General features: G+C 45.1%; 1 protein-coding gene across 1 annotated transcript in view; it reads right to left on the bottom strand.

Annotated features, from left to right (window-relative positions):
• Positions 1 to 19,583, bottom strand: part of PARM1 (prostate androgen-regulated mucin-like protein 1) — a 100,424-nt gene that overhangs the window by 9,178 nt on the left and 71,663 nt on the right. The window contains exon 3 of the mRNA XM_084760405.1: positions 5,663 to 5,741. Coding sequence (XP_084616531.1) covers positions 5,663 to 5,741 — 79 coding nt within the window. The remainder of the gene's footprint in view (positions 1 to 5,662; positions 5,742 to 19,583) is intronic.

The following is a 19,583-nucleotide window of genomic DNA, read 5'->3' as shown; positions in this document are numbered from 1 at the left end:
GGGCTGGGAACACATGGTCACTTCCTGGAAAGCAAGTGAAACAGAGCAGGGAGGTGCATCTGGGAACTTGGTACAGAGAGTGTATGCAGGAGACTCTAAGAGGGGGCCTTTTTAGAGCCAGACACTTTGGAATTTAAGAAGGGATGAGCCAAACAGCTTAGCTTGTTCAAAGTCCCCGAAGCCCAATGAGACAGTGCTGTATGATGGGAGGGGGGCGGGGACCTCCACAGCCAAGAGTCTCTTAGAAGTGTCAAGGCATAGGATAAAGCAGAAGGATTCAAAGTATGGTTCCTGGACCATTGGCTGCGGTATCATCGATGAGCTGGCTGAGGATGCAGATGTAAAGGCCAGGTTGGGACCTCCTGAATCAGAATCAGGATCAGAACCCCTGGGAACTGTTTATAATATGCTCCCCAACCCGTACTTTTACACAGCAGAGGCCAGAGAGCCACAGAGGTGGGAATCAAGCAAAGTAGACACTTGGAACTCCAAAGGCCAACCTGAAAATACTCAGCTCATAGAACACAAAAATCTAAAAAAAATCCTGCCCTTCACAGCTGGCTGGATCTAGTCATTCAACCCAACAACAAGCCGAAGCGATCTGCACTCACCATGAGGCACAAAGTAAGACAAACAACTTCTAAGCAAGACATCCTCGGTGTGTCTAAAAATCAAGGTCACATTCATTTATTTTGTGTGAGGGGCTACCTAATCATAGCTTCATCTACTCCTGCAGACACAGGCATGTGTGTGGCACAGTTATCTCCTCCCCCTCAACAGATTTGAGCAATTTAAACAAAACAGAACATGCCCCACCCCACTCACCACTAATTAAAGACGCCCTTTTGCAAGGGGTAGGGTTGGGGTTTGCTTCCGTTAACTTCGCAAATGAGCCTTGGCATAGAGACTACTGGAAACTGTCTAGCACAAATGCAACCTCATTTATGAACAGGACCACGAGGAAGCTTCCACTTAGCACACAGTGACAGCACCGAGCCCATGAACCATCCTCCTCTCCTCATCTTCTCTTTCTCCTGTGAGTTCTTTGTGTCCACCAAGCAGGAACATCAAGGAAGGACACAGTTGTCTCTCCAGCCTCATGTTGGAGACTGCCATCTCGCTAAGCATCACACACGACATGCACAGCTCTGAAACCGATGGATGACACAGCAAGCAACGTCTCCTAGCAGCTCCCCTCAGCCTCCCCATTGAACGTGGTCTGGTATCCTAACTTAATCCTCACTACACTCTGGACTTAATTGTTTTATCATAGTCCCATTTTACAAAGGAAGACAAGCCGGGCATAGTGGTGCATGCCTTTAATCCCAGCACTTGGGAGGCAGAGGCAGGCAGATTGTTGTAAGTTCGAGGCCAGCCTGGTCTACAAAACAAGTCCAGAATAGCCAAGGCTACACAGAGAAACCATGTCTCGAAGAACAAAACAAAAACCAAAAACAACAAAACAAAACAAAAACCAACCAACGAACCCAAAACAAAGGAAGACAGTGTAGACTGACTGAGACACTTACCCACTCATCACCATGCTGCGGTCTCCTTGGGGACTCTACACTCTCATCTTTTCATCCTCAAACCAATTTTGACAGTTACAACTAAAAAAAGCTCCCTACGGTGTTGAACTTAAGTGCAGAGCTCCTGTTTCCCCTTTTTACATGGGACTTCTGTGGTCAAGACGGGTCCATGCCAGGAGAGGTCTAAGAAGCTCAGGGTAGCTCCATGTCCTATGACGGCTCGGGTTATTAAAAGGTACAGTTCTCCAGGCAGCAGCCACTGTGGCAAAAACTAGAGGTCATAAGCCACTGGAGAACAGAGTGTGGAAAGACAGATGGCTAATGAGTTTACCAATGCCTTTGGAGGAAACTTGGGGAGAAAAGTGAAGACACTAGGCAGCCCTGTCAGCAGAACTTGCAAGGTGCACTGTGTTTGGGAGGCGACGGTGCCTTTTCCAGTGGCTTCACACTCACAGGGACATTGCTGAGCCAGGGTTTCATTCTGTGGATACAGGCCATAAGCTAACAGCTCCCTTCTGATCTGGGATTTCAGTTAGCCACGTGGTAAGAGCCTATCAGATAAGAGAAGAGTTTCATGCTACTGTTCTTAGAAATGTGGGGTGAGAGAAGCATGTATTTCTAGCCAAGGTGAAACTTGCTACACATGCCTAATATTACACATGCACACACTTACACACACACAAAGACACACATATATACGCCTATATACACACATACACACACATACACACACACACACACACACACACACACACACACACACACACACTCATAAAGGTAGGGACAGACAGCAATGGAGCTATGTTTTTGATGAAGGATTAATTAGAGGTATTCCCCAAGAATCTGGCAAAATAACATTTGAAGGGGTTTTTAGCATCATGGTCTAAGACTCGTGAAAACAATTAACCTCCTTATACTCACCATTCCCACTCCCCCAAATGTAATGGAGAAGTAGAAAGGGGCTTTCCTTAGGGAGTTTCTAATGTGGGTGTGATCGCCTTTATCCTTAAGTTTACAGTGCCAAATGCGGCAGCTTAATAGACAAGTAGTGCCCTATAAGTGGCACCACTGTGGAAAAAGAGAGACATGGGGGACAAAAGCAGAAAGTCATTCAATTTTACCCCTGAATTTATCTGGTGTTAAGGCTGTGGAGCAATATACTTTAAAAATAGTATTTTACACAATTTTCATCAGTGCACAGAACAAATTGTGATGATATGCTAGCTTTCTATGTGTGGTACATTCTATGATGGCAGGACTCTGTGGCATCATTCAAGTGGTCTCATTGCTTATGGAGTACATGTGTGTGTGTGTGTGTGTGTGTGTGTGTGTGTGTGTGCATGGGTGTGTGTGGTGTTGTATGTACATATGCACATATGTATGTATGTATGTATGTATGTATGTATGTATGTAGGTAGGGTTCCTGAGAGTCTTTGTAGCTTACCATTTTGATGACGATAGCAGAAGGGCTCACTCTTGGCACACAATTCCAATTCACTCTCCCAATATACCCAGCAGGTAGCTAAACTCACTGCTCTTCTCAAGTGAGAGGCCAATGATGTCCCATGACATGCCCAGGCTGCTATGAAGTGGTGGTGGGGTTGGGACTTGAACTAACATCTCCCAGCATCTAGAATCTGAATACTTAATTACTGTTCAAGCATGCCTGCCAACAGGCAGCATTTTTCTGAGGTGATAAACTTGAATTCAAGACAAAGAGTCCTTTAGCTGATCTTAACACCTCTTGTTTTGTGTGTGTGAGAGGAGAATAGAGCAAGTAGGAAGGCACTCACATCCAGGTCATGTTTTCTTTTTGGTATTATGGTTCCGAAGAATATCACCATTGGTGATTTGAAAAATGATTATAATTTATCTTTAAGTTCCTTTGGCTGGGGCAGGAATACATATCTTCAGCACATCCTTTGTTACAAAGTAGGGATGAAGCCACTTAACTCATAAACAGAAGATAGCAATAGCAGGAAACTAGTATGTCAACTAGAGGGGAAGGTGCAATTCATAACCATGTGACTTATAAAACGAAGTTTGATGTTCAAACAAATTCAAATTTGATGAAGACAAAGACTTTCTGTTCTTACGTCTGAAGGAAATGTCTGTGTGTTTTGATGAAAGCTTTGGACATGAGTCACTCAGGCCTTTTTATTGTTTCCATTTTTTTCTTTTGACAACTGTCCCTTTCTGTTCTTTGTACCTAGACAGAGGCAGTGTTACAACCCACTCTCATTGGGGGTACCATTATTAGGTTGATTTGATGTCAAGTGATAGCAAAAGATGGGGTAATGGAAGGAAAGGAGGAGGGCCACTTTCCCTGAGGGGTGCTGAGCTAGGGTGGCCAAAGGAGATGGGGGTGCTGCTGAGAGGATGTGCCCCTTATAGTGAACAAACACAGGGCATGAGGTGGGAGCAGGAGATGCTTTATGAGGAAGGAACACAGCTTTGACAAAAAGAAGTAAGACAGGAATTTCTCTCTCTCTCTCTCTCTCTCTCTCTCTCTCTCTCTCTCTCTCTCTCTCTCTCTCTCTCTCTCTCTATGGTATATGTGTGTGTGTATTCTATATGTGTATGTCTCTGTGTCTGATGTATGTGTATATGTATGTCTGATGTGTGTGTATATGGTATGCATATATGTATGATGTGTACATCTGTGTCTGGTGTGTGCATGTCTGATGTATGTGTGTGTGTCCTTGTGTATATGTATGGTGTATGTGTGTGTCTGTGTATGATATGTGTGTGTTTATTTGAGTTTGGTGTGTGTGCGTGAGTGTATGCACACAGTGACATTTGATGGTGTAATCTTATCTTTGTCACTTACTTTACAAAGTGCCACTTCTGTGTCTATTATTGAGCTTTTCCATGAGATCTAGTTGATGATGCTCAAATATTCGTGAAAAGAGAGAGAATAAACAAGTAAGCAAATATATAAAAAATATGATAAACATCGATGGCCTCGAGGATGAAAGAAAAAGGATAAATGACAGGGCCCCAAACAGGAAGGAAAAAAATCTCTCTGAAGAAAGAGATGCGTATCCACAGACTGGGCACAGGGAAGAACTTCAGACAAAGCTGTGGCAGCTGGGGCGTGGCCTGGGAGACCAAGAACTAACACGCTCTGGGAACAGGAGGGCAGCGGAGTCTGGAGCTCAGCAGTGGAGGGCGACAGAGATGCGATGGTGACATGCAGAGGCCAAGGGCTAGGTCTGAAGGACTTCCAGGCAAGCCCGAGGAGCTAGAATTTAATTCAAACACAGAAGGAAGGAGTACTGAGGGACGGGGTGATGGGGTTGAAGCAGTTTCTGAAGAGATGGTACCAGCTGCTCTAAAGTCCACGCACTGGAGGTCAAGGAGGCCATGTTCACCACGGCAGAACACGACCTGCTGTCCTGTGTTACTGCACTATGCAGGCTGGTAAGTGAGACTGCCACGCGCCATCTGGCATTTACAGCGGCAAGGACACTCGGCGTGAGTAAAGTGACTTTGAGGGCTTTTGGATTTTACAGAGTGACGGATACAAGGACAGAGCTCTGAAGAGCAGCGCCGTTCTCTACCTGGCTAAGGAATGTAAACTCTCAGCTAGTCCCTATGCTCAGCTTCTCCTTATAGGAGAAGAGCGTTTTTGTTTTTTGTTTTTTGTTTTTTAAAAAACAAACAGTACAGGGACATAATGGGTGCCAAAGCTCAGTTTTCTAGAAAATGTCACATTTTCATTTTATGCTGCATATACGTTGCGAGGGATGATAACCATTCCTTGAATAGATAGATGGACTGGCAATCAACATCAGGGCTTAGTAACTGCTGCTCCTGCCTTCTGCCCCAGGCCCGCAGAGGAGGAAGCCCTAGTCCCCAGGGGTGTGTGGCTTCCCCAGAGCAAGGAAGTGATTTCAGCGTAGAGCTTCCAGGCTCTAGGCGAACCTTGTCACGTGACGTCACCATACCACACATTCAGCTCTTTCTTCTTCAAACCCTCTGCCCCTGTCTAGAGTAGGGCTAGTTTACTGGCCACATTCACTTCCCTGCCAATATTTCTTCCGGAGGATGAGAGGCCGGCGGCAAGGCAGCCTACAGCATGGAGCCCAACAGATGGAACGCTGCTCTTTTCACAGAGGAAGGAGTCTTACCTGATCTTTAGATATGCCGCAGCCCCAAACACCAGCAACACCACAGCGATGACTGTCACGGTGATGGCGGCGATGCTGCCTGCAAAGGAGAAAAGATCCAGAAAAAGACGATGAGGTAGCGAGTTCAGTGATTCTGGAGTACACAGTACCTACCCATGTCTCCTAGGAAAGAGGAAAAAGCTATTTGCCTCAGACCATGGAAGTCAGAACTAGAGCAAAACCCAGGATTTCAATTCTGTTACTGTACTTAAAAACAAAAAACAAAACAAAAACAACAAATAAACAAAAAACGGTTCAGTAAGTGGTCAGCATTTCTTTTAGCATTTACCATGGGCTGCGGATGTTCTCGAATGCAAAGGGCAGCACACAGTAATATCTCATGGTCCTTTGGAGAATGATGGCGGGCAGTTGCCAACACTGCTGTCAGCAGGGGAGGAAGATTTTAAATCTCCCAGTGTTTTCTTTTCATGTTTTATAGGGTCCCCTGTGAAATATTGGGAGAAAGTTGTCCTATTCAAGTGCCATGAGGAATAAAGCAGCCGAGTTTTTAATAAACCAGAAGTACACGGCTGTATCAGTACTGTCTACTTCAAAGAAGTCACTTTGGTTGGAGATGTGCATGATTGACAGTGCGACCCTGAGCTATTTATTTAACTGGCTTGATGCGTAGGTTCTGCTCATCTCACCTGATTCTGATACAGGTAAATGGGATGTCACGCACACCAATCTGAAGACTGTCCAAATGCATGATCACGGACCATTTCCTGTCATGAATCTTTCTCACATTCTTAAAGATCTATCAATTGTCAGTCACTTGGCATCTCTTTCATATTCCCGCCCCACCCCTTCCACGTGGTGCTTCTTGTTTTCCCCATCATCTCTTCTGCCAAAAGAAGTAGGGCATAGCCAAAAGGCAAAGCTACTTCTTAACTCTTTAGTAAGTCCCCTGACGTTTTAGATGAAAGGCTACAACAGGCACCCACATGATCACAGGAGACAGCCAAGGGCCATTGCTAACACGAAGGCAATGAGAAGAGCTTGCTATTTCCATAGAAACTGGTCACAGTCAACCATTTCAGAGTTTGTATACTCCGGGACAACTTGCAAATCCACTTCTTTGCTTCTAGAAGGCTTTGGAGGCAGACGAGTGTAATTAACAGAGTAGTTATCTTTCCCTTTGTACAGTATTAGATAGATCGTGGGACTGATTGCTGAAATGCGAGGCTCTGGTCAAGCAGAGAGAGCCCCGAGGTCAGAGCCTTGCATGAAAAACCTCCACTCCTAGTTTGAAAGGTGGCTCTTAGCTTCTGGCCTCCAAACTGGGCTGAAATTACAACAGTTCAAAGTTCACCGATGCTTCTTAAGAACTAGGAGCTTTCAGGGGAGGGTTTAGCCACAAGGTAAACTGAGGGGGAGGGGCAATTGGAGATTCAGAGAGCTACAGCCATTGCCACTGGGAGCAGTTTATAAACTGACCTCTTAATGTAATGCCCCCAACCCCTAACCAAAGGAAAGGAACATAGCAATCAGCCCTAAAGGACCCCCCCAACACTAAGGATAGTTCAGTACAGGAAGTTGCATGGCTGGCCTTCAGATTTTCTTGCGACTGGCTCTCCTCCAACTCTGCTATTTACTCAGTTTATTTATACACTAGTTCTTTTGAAAATAAACCAGGTAGTTTCCCCAACTCAAGTGCTGTTCTTTTTTGTGCGGAGACAAGGGACAGAGTGCCCTGCTCCTTCTCCACGTCACCGTGGCTGCCCAGCTCCAGGAGCAGTTCCAGCCTTCAAATGGGCATCTTCAAGGCTCTCCTTCCACGGCCACAGGTGACATCCTCCTTATTACTAGAGCTGGGGATTATACAAGGGCATTTTACCTGGTGGTCTCCTGGCTAAAGGGCTCTTTAAAGAGTTGGTTTCACCAAGATGAGGCAAAGGGTATGAGGTGAAGATAGTTTGTGCTGGAGTTTGGGATCTGTTCAAAGGGAGTGCTACACCCCTCCCCACCCCATCTCCACCTCTGGCCCCAGGAGCCTGAGTCTTCTGGAAGATCGCTACCAGCAAGAGCCCAAGAGATCCTGTGTTCTGAGCCTTCCCTCAACAGCTGTTGCCTCGGGTTCCAGTCATATCTGGTCAGAGAAGCAGCATTTGGAGGGCCCAGTGATTGCTTTGTTTCATTTGTCTGTCTGTCTCTCGTGGTGTGTGTGTGTGTGTGTGTGTGTGTGTGTGTGTGTGTGTGTGTGTGTGTGTGTGTGTGTGTGTGTGCGCGCGCGCACACGCGCCTTTAAGCCCCCCCAGGAGTACTGCTTTCTGTGGCAACCAAAAAGCTTTGGTATTTTTTTCCTTCTGAAAACAAACCCCATCTTCCTCCCCCCACCCCGCCCCCGACTTTTGTTTAAACTAATCTGGAATTCCCCTTGTCATTTTAGTCTCAGTTTTTTCTATTTTCAAGATGGGAAGGGAGAAAAACAAAAAGGAGGGAGATGTGGCTGGGGGTGCTGGACCTCATGGGCTATGTGCTGGGAAAGGGTGTGAGGGAAGTTTGCTGGCAGTTTAGTTCCTCCTCCTCCTCTTCCTCCTCCTCCTCCTCAGGATCCATTATTTACAGACCAGGTGTGACTCATGCTGTAAATCTCTGGGATGGGCAGACAGTAAGAGAGAATTGGAGGACACTTACTTCTATATTGTGTAAGCCAATATACAAGACACCCCCCTGTGCCAGCACAGTGTACTGTGCTAACATGTTCTGCCTACCCTACGGGCTCTCGAAGAGCAGGAAACCAAAGCCTCTTTGAATTTCATGCTACCCCAAAGTCTGGGATTTCTCAGAGCACTGTTTTTTTTTTTTTTTTGGTCACTTTTCGTAAAGGCCCAGAATGAGATTGAATCTCCTATCTTTTGCAGGTGATTACTTAGGCCCAGCCCAAGAAGGTTACACCTTTCATTTGATTCTCTTTATGAGCTGAATGGACTCACTCCCATTTCGTAGACGAGGAAGTTGAGGCCAAGAACAGTTGAGGTCTTGATCAAAGTTTTGCATTTGATGAATCATGGCGCTATCATCCGAGCCCAGACCTGTGTGTATCACCTGCCTTGTGGATTTTCTCATTACTATGCTAGTTGCTACTAGAGCCCATTCCACGGACTTGTCCTCTTGCTTCATTCGTTTTCTGTTCTTTCCTCCCTTTTTCTGTTCTTTCCTCCCAGTGACGGGCTGAGAGTATATATGGATGTTCTTGTTTCTCCGTGTTTCCAGTTTTAAACACTGTGTTTTGGAGCTTCCTTAGGCAGATTCTGATCATAACCACCTGGCATCTCCTCCCATCCTTTGCATGGCTTTAGCACCAGGCACAATCTCTCGGCCATGCTGATTACCTAATGCTCTCCTTCAGTGTTGAACCACTAGTCGGACTATTGGCAGGAAACATGACAACAGAAGTTTTGACCCCAGTCATTGAGTGTTCTTGAACACAGGCTTTGCACCTATCCGTCCTGGCATCCTCTGGCCTAGGTCTTGTCCACATGCCTGCCTCTAGGACTCCGTCTCTGCCCTACTACCATAGACCTTCACTTGCCACACGATTTATTGATGACTCTCCATGGATGGCCATCGGGGTTGGCTGGAAGAGAGCGAATTCAGTGATAACTGACTAGAGTCACATTAGACCTGTGCCATAGCTGTGTAGCAAATTCCTAAAAGGACATGCACTTGATCAGATCTGGCCAGCCACTGCTCCATTTGTCAATGCCCAGAGGCAGTCCTGGGATAAACATTTCAAGGGCCATCCCTTCCTCCCATGATTGCCTCTAACCCACAGATGTGTGGGCTGTTGTCTCAAATTCAAGGGCCCTGCCTACGTCCTTGCTACCTCCTGTGTCACTAGATCCCAAAGTGCCTGCTTCTAGAATCTTCTCATTGAGAGGACCCCCACCCCAATAAACAGGAAAGATGCCTTTCATTTGAGCTTTTTGGTGGGAATGTTTACCCAATGCACCCAGAATGAAAATGCTAGGACCCAATAGGGTGGATATGAACATCCTGTGTGTAAACTTGACTAGTGCTCTTACAAGGGGTGGAGCAGGCAAAGGAGGTGAGACCAAGGACAAGGAGAATGTGTGTGCTTAGCCCCTGTCCATTTGACACGTGAGCCACACAGTTGGGGTGTTTGGTTCATGTGTGTGAGCACTTGAGAGAGGCCCTGGGTATGCACGCATACGTGCGCTGTCTTTAAGAAGGCTCACTGCCAACTCTCTCAGCTGCTCTGTAGGATGCTCGCATTTTTTTCCCCTTCTTCCTGGCTCATAAAAAGTCATGGGGAAAGGGAAAGGAGCAGGCGGCCACTTGAGAGTGTGGAACAGCTCCTGCAGGCAAGGCCATTGGGAGGAAAGGGACACTTTGCCTTGAGATCGCTCCCTTTCAAAGTGTCTGTCTGTGGATGTGCTGGGGGAGGGGCTGAGGGCCAGAACAGCATGTGCCTGGATTTCCACCCATCATCGTAGGCTCTTCCATCTTTACATTAGTGATGTCCTTCCTCCTCATAACAACGACAACAATAGTCACAAAGGACAACAGGGATTAACTGCTCTTAGTGCCACCGTAAGCTTTAGCATTTCAATACACCTACCCCTTGTAAGAACTCTGCAAGCTTAGTACTTTTGATATCTCCATTTTACAGGTGGAGAAACTGAGGACAGGGGTGTAAAGCCCTAGACTGTCTTGGTAGCTACAAGGACATGCTGGCTTGGAGTCCTCACTGGTCTCTATTAACAGCTCCTGCCTGCCTTGGCTGTAGCGTTAGGAGTGGGCGGGGCATTAGGTAACACCTTTGTTCCGGATATCTCTGCCTAGGGTCTCAGGGCTGTGTAGTAGTCCTTCAGGCACTGTGAAGATGACTCAAAACTCAGTAATATCTAGACCCTGGAAAGAGGGCCGACTGCAAAAATCACAGGACAATGAGTTAAGATAAGAGCAACCCTGGCCCTGCTTTTACGAGTCTCGCAAGGCTGTATCGGAATGAACTCCCCGGTCTCATAAGGCTGCTTGAGATTGACTCCTGATTTCCTCTTGATCTAGGAATGTGAAATATAGCGAACATTGAGCCAGCAGCTTGCAGAGACAAGCAGCTGTGTCTGGGAACTGCACAGGAGCGTCCAGCTTTGGCCTGGCAGATAGGGAAGTAGGCTATGCCAAACTTGGCATCTCTACCTGTAACGGAGAGGTGGGTCTGGAAAAGCTGGGGCATGTCTTGAGAAGAGGCGAGAGTGACTCATTTCTCTGGGTGGGCAGGATTTGGACAGACAGGAATGAAGGTGTATGATCAGAAATGTGTGTAGACAGAGAGCAGACACCGAGCATTTGTGGGACAGCACCAGGCTGGAGACAGAAGAGCCCTGACTGAATGCCTTATCTAAAAAGGAGCGAAAGCTTGCCTTCTGCCTCTAGAGCCACTGGGAAGAACAGACAGGAGGGCGTGTTTGGTGAACTAGCACAAAGGGCTAGACTGAGATCTTTGTAGCCAGTCTGTTCACTTCGCGAATTAGGAGACAGTGGTGACTTTCCCAAGGTCACATGATTCACAGAAATGAACCCATGTCTGCCTAAGAAGGCACAGTGGAAACTAAAAGGGGCCGGGAAGGGGTCTATGTACTCAGGACCGTGTCACAGAGAACTCTGAAGGTCAGGGACGGTCTTTGATCTTAACAGTGTGGGACAAGTGTGGGAGCCCGAGGAGCATTCTGGGAAGAGGTAGGCAGCTTTGTTACTTGTTTGTTTTTCAAGAAACTTCTTAAGTATAATCTTTACCGGAAGTACTACCCTGAGGCCTGTTTTTTCTAGATGGCTTCTTTTACTCTGCCGTACACTGATACTGACATCTGCAGCTGTGCAGTTACATATGTTTACACCCAAGATTAAGACATGAGACGTACTGTTGCATTGATGATTCAAGTATTGCAGGTCGTGCCTGCTGTTGATTGGAAGTCTCTGAAAGCCAGGACTACCAAACCATGTTTCTTTATGTGCCTCTGCCTAAGGTAAGTAATTCATAAAAAATAACTCTGATTTCTTCTGAAATACAGCTAATTGCCTATTAATTAATAAAACATTGATAAATTTCAGACTATGTATGGGGACGCATGCACGTTCGTGTGTATATGTGTGTGCACGTGGAAGTCAGAGGACAGCTTTGGCTATGGCTCCTCAAGAGGTGTCTACCTGGTTTTGTGAGACAGTATCTCTCACTTGGATCTGGGGTGCATGAATGAGATGAGGTTAGCTGGCCAGTGAGCCCCAGGGACCTGTGTGTCTCGTGCTCCCTAGCACCGAGATTACAAACTTGCCCCATTGTACTAGGTGAGTGCTTGGACTTGAACTCAGATCCTCATGCTTGTACACAAGCACTTTGCCAACTGAGCCATCTCCACAGCCTCAGAGATGGTTTGAATCACACTTTGTTAGTACTTATGATGTAAGGAAGAAAGCTCTTTAGCATCATATGATTTGCATGCAAATCTACAGAAGTGTTTTTTAGTGGACACAACCTAAACTTGCCTCTGAACATTCTCTCTTTTCTGTACTGAACTCTTCCTAAATCTTTACGGCATTGATTTATTATATAGTCATTTCCTCAAGCAGAGGGTAAGAAGCCAACTGTCTAAAATTAGGCAACTATTATCCACTTAGTGTCTCCCCTCTTTTCTGCTCTTCTCTAATAGCTGAGCAAACTGGGCGAGAAGGCAGGTCGGCTTTGGACTTGGGCCAGGAGAACATCTGTACTTTTACACTTCACATCATTTGAAGACCTGGGTTGGAGACTAAAACTCTGACCTAAAACTGCTGTTCTGTGCAGGGAGATCAGCTCAATCAGCTAAGGCCTTGCCGCACAAGTATGAAGACTCGAGTTTGGATCCCGAGCACCCATATTAAAAAAAAAAAAATCTGGGCATAGCTACAAACTCAGTGCTGGGGAAGCAGAAGATGGATGGGACCTTGGGTTCAATTCAAACCTCTGCATCCAAAATAGGTGACCTTCCGCTTCAGTGAGAAACCCTGCCTTGAAAACTAAGGTGGAGAGTGACTGAGAAAGATGCCTGACTATGACCTCGAGTACACACACACACACACACACACACACACACACACACACACACACACACACACACACTGAACAGATAAATAATAAGTAAACCCTTTCCTGCATAAAGCATACAGGTAAAAATGAACAGTGGAAATGTTAATCTTGGTTAAGATAATAAATGGCATGAACCACAGATTCAGGTGCTGTTCCCTCTCAGCTTCATCCTCTCCTGGGGACCCGACCCCCCCCCCCCAGCCCTCACTGTAAGGAAGCTCGGAGCACAGGCTTGCAATTAATGAGACCCTCCTGGGCGGGTCTGTGTTACTGTGGCTTTAAAGCTCATTCACTTCACTGACAATTACAGTCTTCTCCAACTCAAACGAGACCTCCTTCTCGCTTGGAATTTATCTTAACTACCTGCTTAGACTGCTCAGCCTCAGCTCTTCTTTGACATTTGTAACAGGAGCTACTTGGAGTTTCCAATAGTAGCAATGGACTCGCTTGTCCGCTTTCTCACAGTTTAGTGCTCAGCTGATTGTCAAACAGCAACCCTGGGGCTGTCGGGGGAAACACAGCTCCCATCCAGTTAGCCAGAGGGCGAGCTCCACACCCAGACGGCAGGGCATGAGGGTTATCAAGGACCAGCTGGGCTACCTTAAACTCCCAGGCCCTCTTTGTGAATACTGCCTGGGTTGGGGGTGGGGTGATGCTATATCACAGGGGGTGGGGGACAGATGGACAAGGCTACTTTGTCTCCAGGAGCATTGAGGGTGGCACCATAGTTTTATCTCTACTCTCTTTAGTAGCTTAATAATAAGCATGAAGCCCGGCGATGGATAAAAGAATACAGAGGGAAATAATAAGATGGAAGGGTTGGCAGAGTCCAGTTAGACTCATCCACTCTGGCAGGTGAAGGTCGCTCTCCCTTTAGAGCATCCCAGGATTCACACAACCTTCCACCCCAATATTCTCCCTGTTCAGAGGACATAAGTAAGACGACATGGCCAATGTCAGAGCGCCTCTTTTGCCGAGTAATGCGCTTGTTTATTGTTTTCTAAATATTACTGTTTCAGGTCATTTGTCCCAGGTCACTTGTCTTAACAACTTTGAGGGCAGTGACATCAGCCTAGTTACAGTAATCCCAAGGAATCCGGGATCTCCTAAGATCCATTAGTTAAATTCAGCCTTGTCCCCATGGAATTAATCACCAAGGTCCCATAGGGGCCTGCTTTTAGTCACTGTATTTCCCAAGTTTAAAATTTTCCAGCCTCCAGCCTCCGAGGTTTTCCAGTTAAAAATGCTGGAAAGAGAACGAATTTCCCAGCCATGATGCAAGGCAGGGGAGGCCAGAGCTCCTTGCTGCTCTGCCCCAGGAACCCCGCCCCCTGGGACCACCCATATCACCTTTAACCTCACTGTTTGCTTCTCTTTAGCACCCTGAGGCTGTTCCTTTTTCTATACTGTACTGAAGGCAGGTACTTGCCAGGGCTTTTATTACCCAGCACTCACCGTAAGTGTCCCTCTGGGAACCTCTAAGTGTCTTACAAACAGTCTAAGTTTTCAAGTTAAGAAAACTAGTCTACAAGAGTCTGAGCTAGCTGTAGCCACCCCCCAAGTTAAGGGTCCAACTGTGGTAATAACAGCTAACATCACTTACTGCCATCTTATTAGAAGAGCTGTGTTCAGTCATCTTATTCAATCCTAATCAGAGTCTCGCAGAACAAGTAGTTCCGTGTGTGCCTCCATCTTGAAGATGATGTTCAGTGAGAGGGAAATTTAGCCCAGAGTCTCTAATGTGGCAAAGGGCACTGGAGAGAGCTGAGGCAGACAGTCTGATGGCAGTTTGTACCCTCGCCTGCACCCTTGTCTTCCTTCTTGCAGCCTGCCTTTGAAGTTCCTGCTTTCTGTCTCCGGATGGAAACATGCTACAGAGTGTCTGACAGCCCACTTCTGACACAGTGGGATGTTTTCATTGTAGCCTAACATTCATCTTTATCTTCAGGCCAATGGTCTCCTCCTTGAAGGTCATTTATCTAGCCGTGAGTGTGAGACACTGCAAAAAATGCTGTCTGTCAGGGCCAATGTTCTTTTTCCTAGGGCTGAGCAATCAGCCAATATCAATTCAGTGACACTCATGTGTTTTTTTTTTTTTTTTAACACAAAAGTCCCAACTCGACACCCTGTTATGAGATTTCAGACTCTTTTCCAGCCAAGTTGATGGGTTGGTGATGGACCACCCTCTATTTCCTGACTAGTTACTCTACAGCTAAAAAAGACATGCTGTCCTGCATTGGAATCTTCCCGTGGTCCAGGGTGGAGATGAGGTCAGGCTTATCCTCCTCCTCCTTCTCCTCTTCCTCTTCCTTCCTTCCCTTCTTCTTCTTCTTCTTCTTCTTCTTCTTCTTCTTCTTCTTCTTCTTCTTCTTCTTCTTCTTCTTTTTCTTCTTCTTCTCCTCCTCCTCCTCCTCCTTCTCCTTCTCCTCCTCCTCCTTCTTCTTCTTCTTTCTCTCTCTCTCTCTCTCTCTCTCTCTCTCTCTCTCTCTCTCTCTCTCTCTGAGCCCCAGGCTGTAGGTTCCTTAACAGCATTCTCTGTGTTTCTATACTGACTCTCATTTCCTCAGTAAAGCATTTTTTTCAAAACCACCTTTCACCTATCACCAGTGAAAGTCAAATCTGAAACAGAAAAGAAAAATTGCTCCACGGAGACAGAAATTCTCCAAATATAATAAAAGACAGCATTAGGACGATTAAAATATACAATGGTTGTCTTGCTACTGGGTGGCAATATAAATGGTAAATAGCTGATTTTATTACCTTGACATATATTTTTCAAAGGGTATCTTAGAAAGTCTTCAAAATTAGATTAAGGCTTAAATAATGAAGGTAAGTCAAAGGAGAAAGAGAAGATTATGTTTTAACTGAAATGGCATCTAATAGCCAGAGTTCCTATGGAAATCAGCAAGGTTTGAAGGTTAGCATAAGTTTAAAGAATTTGGCCTATAAAAAGAAAGTGTGAATGACAGTTCATAAGAACAGTCCTAGCAGCCACAGTGTTCCTGGTAAGACCCAAAGCAGGCATCAGGATGTGGGCAGAGATAGGGCTGTCAGGGGCAGGGGGAGACCCTTCATGACAGCAGAAAGCTCTTGAAATGGTCTGTGGTCTTCAGAGGGTATCAGAGGTATTACATACACAGGTGAGGGTGTTTAATACTTACTGGGTTTCTGTTGTTGTTTTGTTTTAATTTTCAATTCCAAAAGCCCTGAATTTAGAGTTAATAAAATGTGTGGGCTTCTATATAAAACTAAAAATTTTCATTTATTGAGTATTTTTAAAACACACTGAATCAGGCACAAGTAGGTGCTAGGAATATAGTTTTGAGTCAAAACAGTTTCTCCCTACCCCCATCTGTCTTGAGAAACTGACTGCAATAAGCAAAGAGCCACCCCGGTACATTCATCATCCTACTGTGGAGAGCGGGTACAACTGAGCTGTGATAAATCGTAACTGAAAAATAAGAACGGGTGTGAGAGCCACACAGGGAACATCCCGAACAAGCAATGTTTGAGCTGAGATTCGAGGACTGAATTGGAAATAACCAAAGAGGTACTGGAGAAGGTTCCAGCAAGAAGCATCACGTGGATGATGGCCCTAAGTCACGAGGAAGAGCAGCAGACTTATGAACTGCTCGTCAGCCAGGGCTTGAAGAGGTGCTGAGAGTGAGGGGCCAGTAGAGGCCACCTAAAGTGCAGACCTGGGGCCTTCATATCGAAGGCTGAGGCTGATGGAAGCCGGTGATGTGCCTTCTATCTGGTTTACGGTTATGCACCGCTCTGGCTGCTTTTCGAGAAACAAACACGATCAGGGAAACGCAGCAGCGGAGAGACTGGTTGGGAGTCCGCTGGGGGATTTTGAGAGCTCTGATGAGAAAGAGTGGGGCTGTGGATGAGTTCAGTGTCTATACTACTTGGTGATGCTGGAGAGACGTCTTGGGGACTAAGAGCTCTGGCCGTTCTTTCAGAGGAACCGAGTTCTGTTCCCAGCATCCACAGGGAAGCTCACAACTGTCAGTAACTCCAATCCCAGAAGATCCAATTCCCTCTTCTAGGGGATGTGGGCATGCATACAAATGATATGCAGACTTAGGTGAAGGCAAAACACTCATGAACATAAAAACAAACAAACAGACAAACAATGCTTGGTAAAGACAGAGGAAGAGGAAGGAAGAGACTAGAAAGATAGGCAGTGCATTCACGGAAGAGGTCCAGTTTTGACCGTGTATGATGTATTTGTAAAACTGAGTGCCGTATGATTTACTTTTCAGGAGTATCGCTTTCTGATATATTCTGAGCATTCTAAAAATATGTTAAGAGAGGAATTAATATTCTTTTTTCATGGTCTTATCATATATACATTTTTATATTAAATCAATGTTAAGTTCTTTAACCAATTTTTAGAACTTTTTTGAAGTATGGTTGTTTACTTGTTACTATACACATTTTTCCCCACTCCTATAACTTTCCTGGGTATATTTTAAATGATTCTTTTATCTTTCCTATCAGTTAATTCTTTTTTTCAAGTCTACATTTATCTCCAAGGTATGGATATCTTCTACACAGAAAGTTCCTGGAGGTGGAGACACAGAGACGTCCAGATGTGTCTGCACTACTGCCCCTTACGGAGGTTTATTATTTATTAGCCCAGTTCCTACTGAACACAAACTAGAGTTCAAACTAGTAATTTACAGTCCCAAAGATGCTACCAATTTTCACAGCAGTGTCCTCCTCATTGTAACAGAATGCATGTGCGTGTGCACGCGTCGCCTGGTGAACACTGTGAGTGCATGAACTCGCTCTGCACTTCAGCCTCTCTCCCCACACACATTGTGTCCTGAGCTGTGCGTTGTACGACTTTGCTCAGGGAATGAAAAACATGCCACAGTGTTTACACACGATGAGATCTGGCTTAATAATGCTATGACCCAAATTTCACACATCGCACCTTCTCTTCTCTGACTAGCTAAACGAAAGATTCAAATCAGAACACTTGTCTTCTGTGTGGCTGACTGGCGATGGCTGCCAAGGCCACCTGCTTCTCCTCCTGCTGGTGACCCAGGTGGTGAGACCAGACAATATCCCATGAAATCTATTCAAGTGCGCTGGCAGCTGTTAGCTCTCCTGACTCTGCGTTTCCATTACGTCAGACAGAATAGGTTCAGCGGCTTGGAACGGAGTTTGAACCCTGGCTCTGTCACTCACGTGAGGACTTGTGTAAGTCAGTCTCTATGCACGTATTTTTTCACCTTTAGGACAGAAACAGCTGAGGCGGCCTTATTGGTGTGTTCTGAGGACTGAGTGAGGGGAGCTTGTGCTGGTGAAGCCTGGTCTCTAACAAGCATCTCATGAATAAGACCTCATTGCTTAAGCATTGGGTTAGTGCAGTAAACAATTGCCATAGTATGATAAGCACAAAGGGTGTAAAGATAGCCTGTCCTGGATTCAGCTTATAGTGAAGAGCCCTGACAGTAAAGTGGTTAAACAACATCACCCATATGTCATTGATGATGAACAACTAGAAACCAGCTATGAACTAGTGTGTATTTTTGGTCCTCAACTGCTTATAATTTTTTCCCAGTTTTTTTTAATTGTTTCTTTTTTAACATATATATTTATATTATTACACATGAATAAAATAAACTACAAACAGCAGGAAGAACCATGAGACAATCAGGAATTATATAAATATTACATTCATAGTGATTTGGCTATTTGTATTTGGCAGCCTTGAAGAAAATATCTTTCCTATCTTGGTGAGTCTAAATTCTGAATGTAAATCAATATCTATTATATCTCATCTCTATTAATTTAACTATCTTGATCTAAAAACACCTTAACCCCTAACCAATTAAGCTTAACTGTAAGACTAAACTATCTGGTGTTCAACCCCATCAGAGACTGGAGAAGGAATAAAACTTAAATACCTGAGTGAACCAGAAGTGCAGGTTAGCAGCTTCCAAAATGAAAACATGACTGAGACAATTTACTGCCTAAAAAGTCACCCAACACTTTCCATAATGTTGGAGCGTCATTGTTGGCCTTCTAGCCCAATATATCTGACAGACATATTTGTGAGGCAGGAATTATTGAGGACTTGCTTACCCTGTCTTGGCGGAGTTCGGCTGTTGACTCTGCCTGCATCTAAGCTTGCCCATTTTTAGGCAGAACTCTGTCTATGGCAGAAATGAGGACATTTTGCCCAGTGGCTGGTTTGCCATATTAGAAGCCAACTCCATTAGGAGGTTCTCTGATGTTCATCATCTTCTTTGAGGTAGGCTGTGTGTTGCCAGGAGTTAACTGGTCTTGTTGTCAAAGAATCTTTAGAATAGTAAAAACATCTTTAAATGCCATATCCTTTAGTCTCTGAGGCTTTTGAAGACCTTATTTAACTGTTTTACCTTCTATATCTATAGAATCATATCTATCTTTTAGACCTAGGATATATATTCTTGTGATAAAATTAGACTAGTATTTGAAATGACCAGGATTTGTTCAACTAAGAATTAGCTTGTATTATTTAATTATCCTAAGTAGGCTGCAGTACCCCTTTCAAAGTATTGGACGTAAACCTTGTATTATAATTGAGCTGGATGGGTATAATACCTCATATTAGAGTGTATGTATATATAATACACACACACACATACACACACACACACACACACACACACACACACATATATATATATAGTGTGTGTGAAGAATAATCTTAAATTTGAATTTTTTTTTTTTTTTTGGTTTTTGGAGACAGGGTTTCTCTGTGTAGCCTTGACTGTCCTGGACTTGCTTTGC

This window comes from Acomys minous (assembly GCF_964271855.1).
Source record: "Acomys minous genome assembly, chromosome: 15".
In the NCBI taxonomy this organism is placed as follows: domain Eukaryota; kingdom Metazoa; phylum Chordata; class Mammalia; order Rodentia; family Muridae; genus Acomys; species Acomys minous.
The sequence above is the reverse complement of the archived record's forward strand: the minus strand, read 5'-3'. Positions and strand labels throughout refer to the sequence as shown.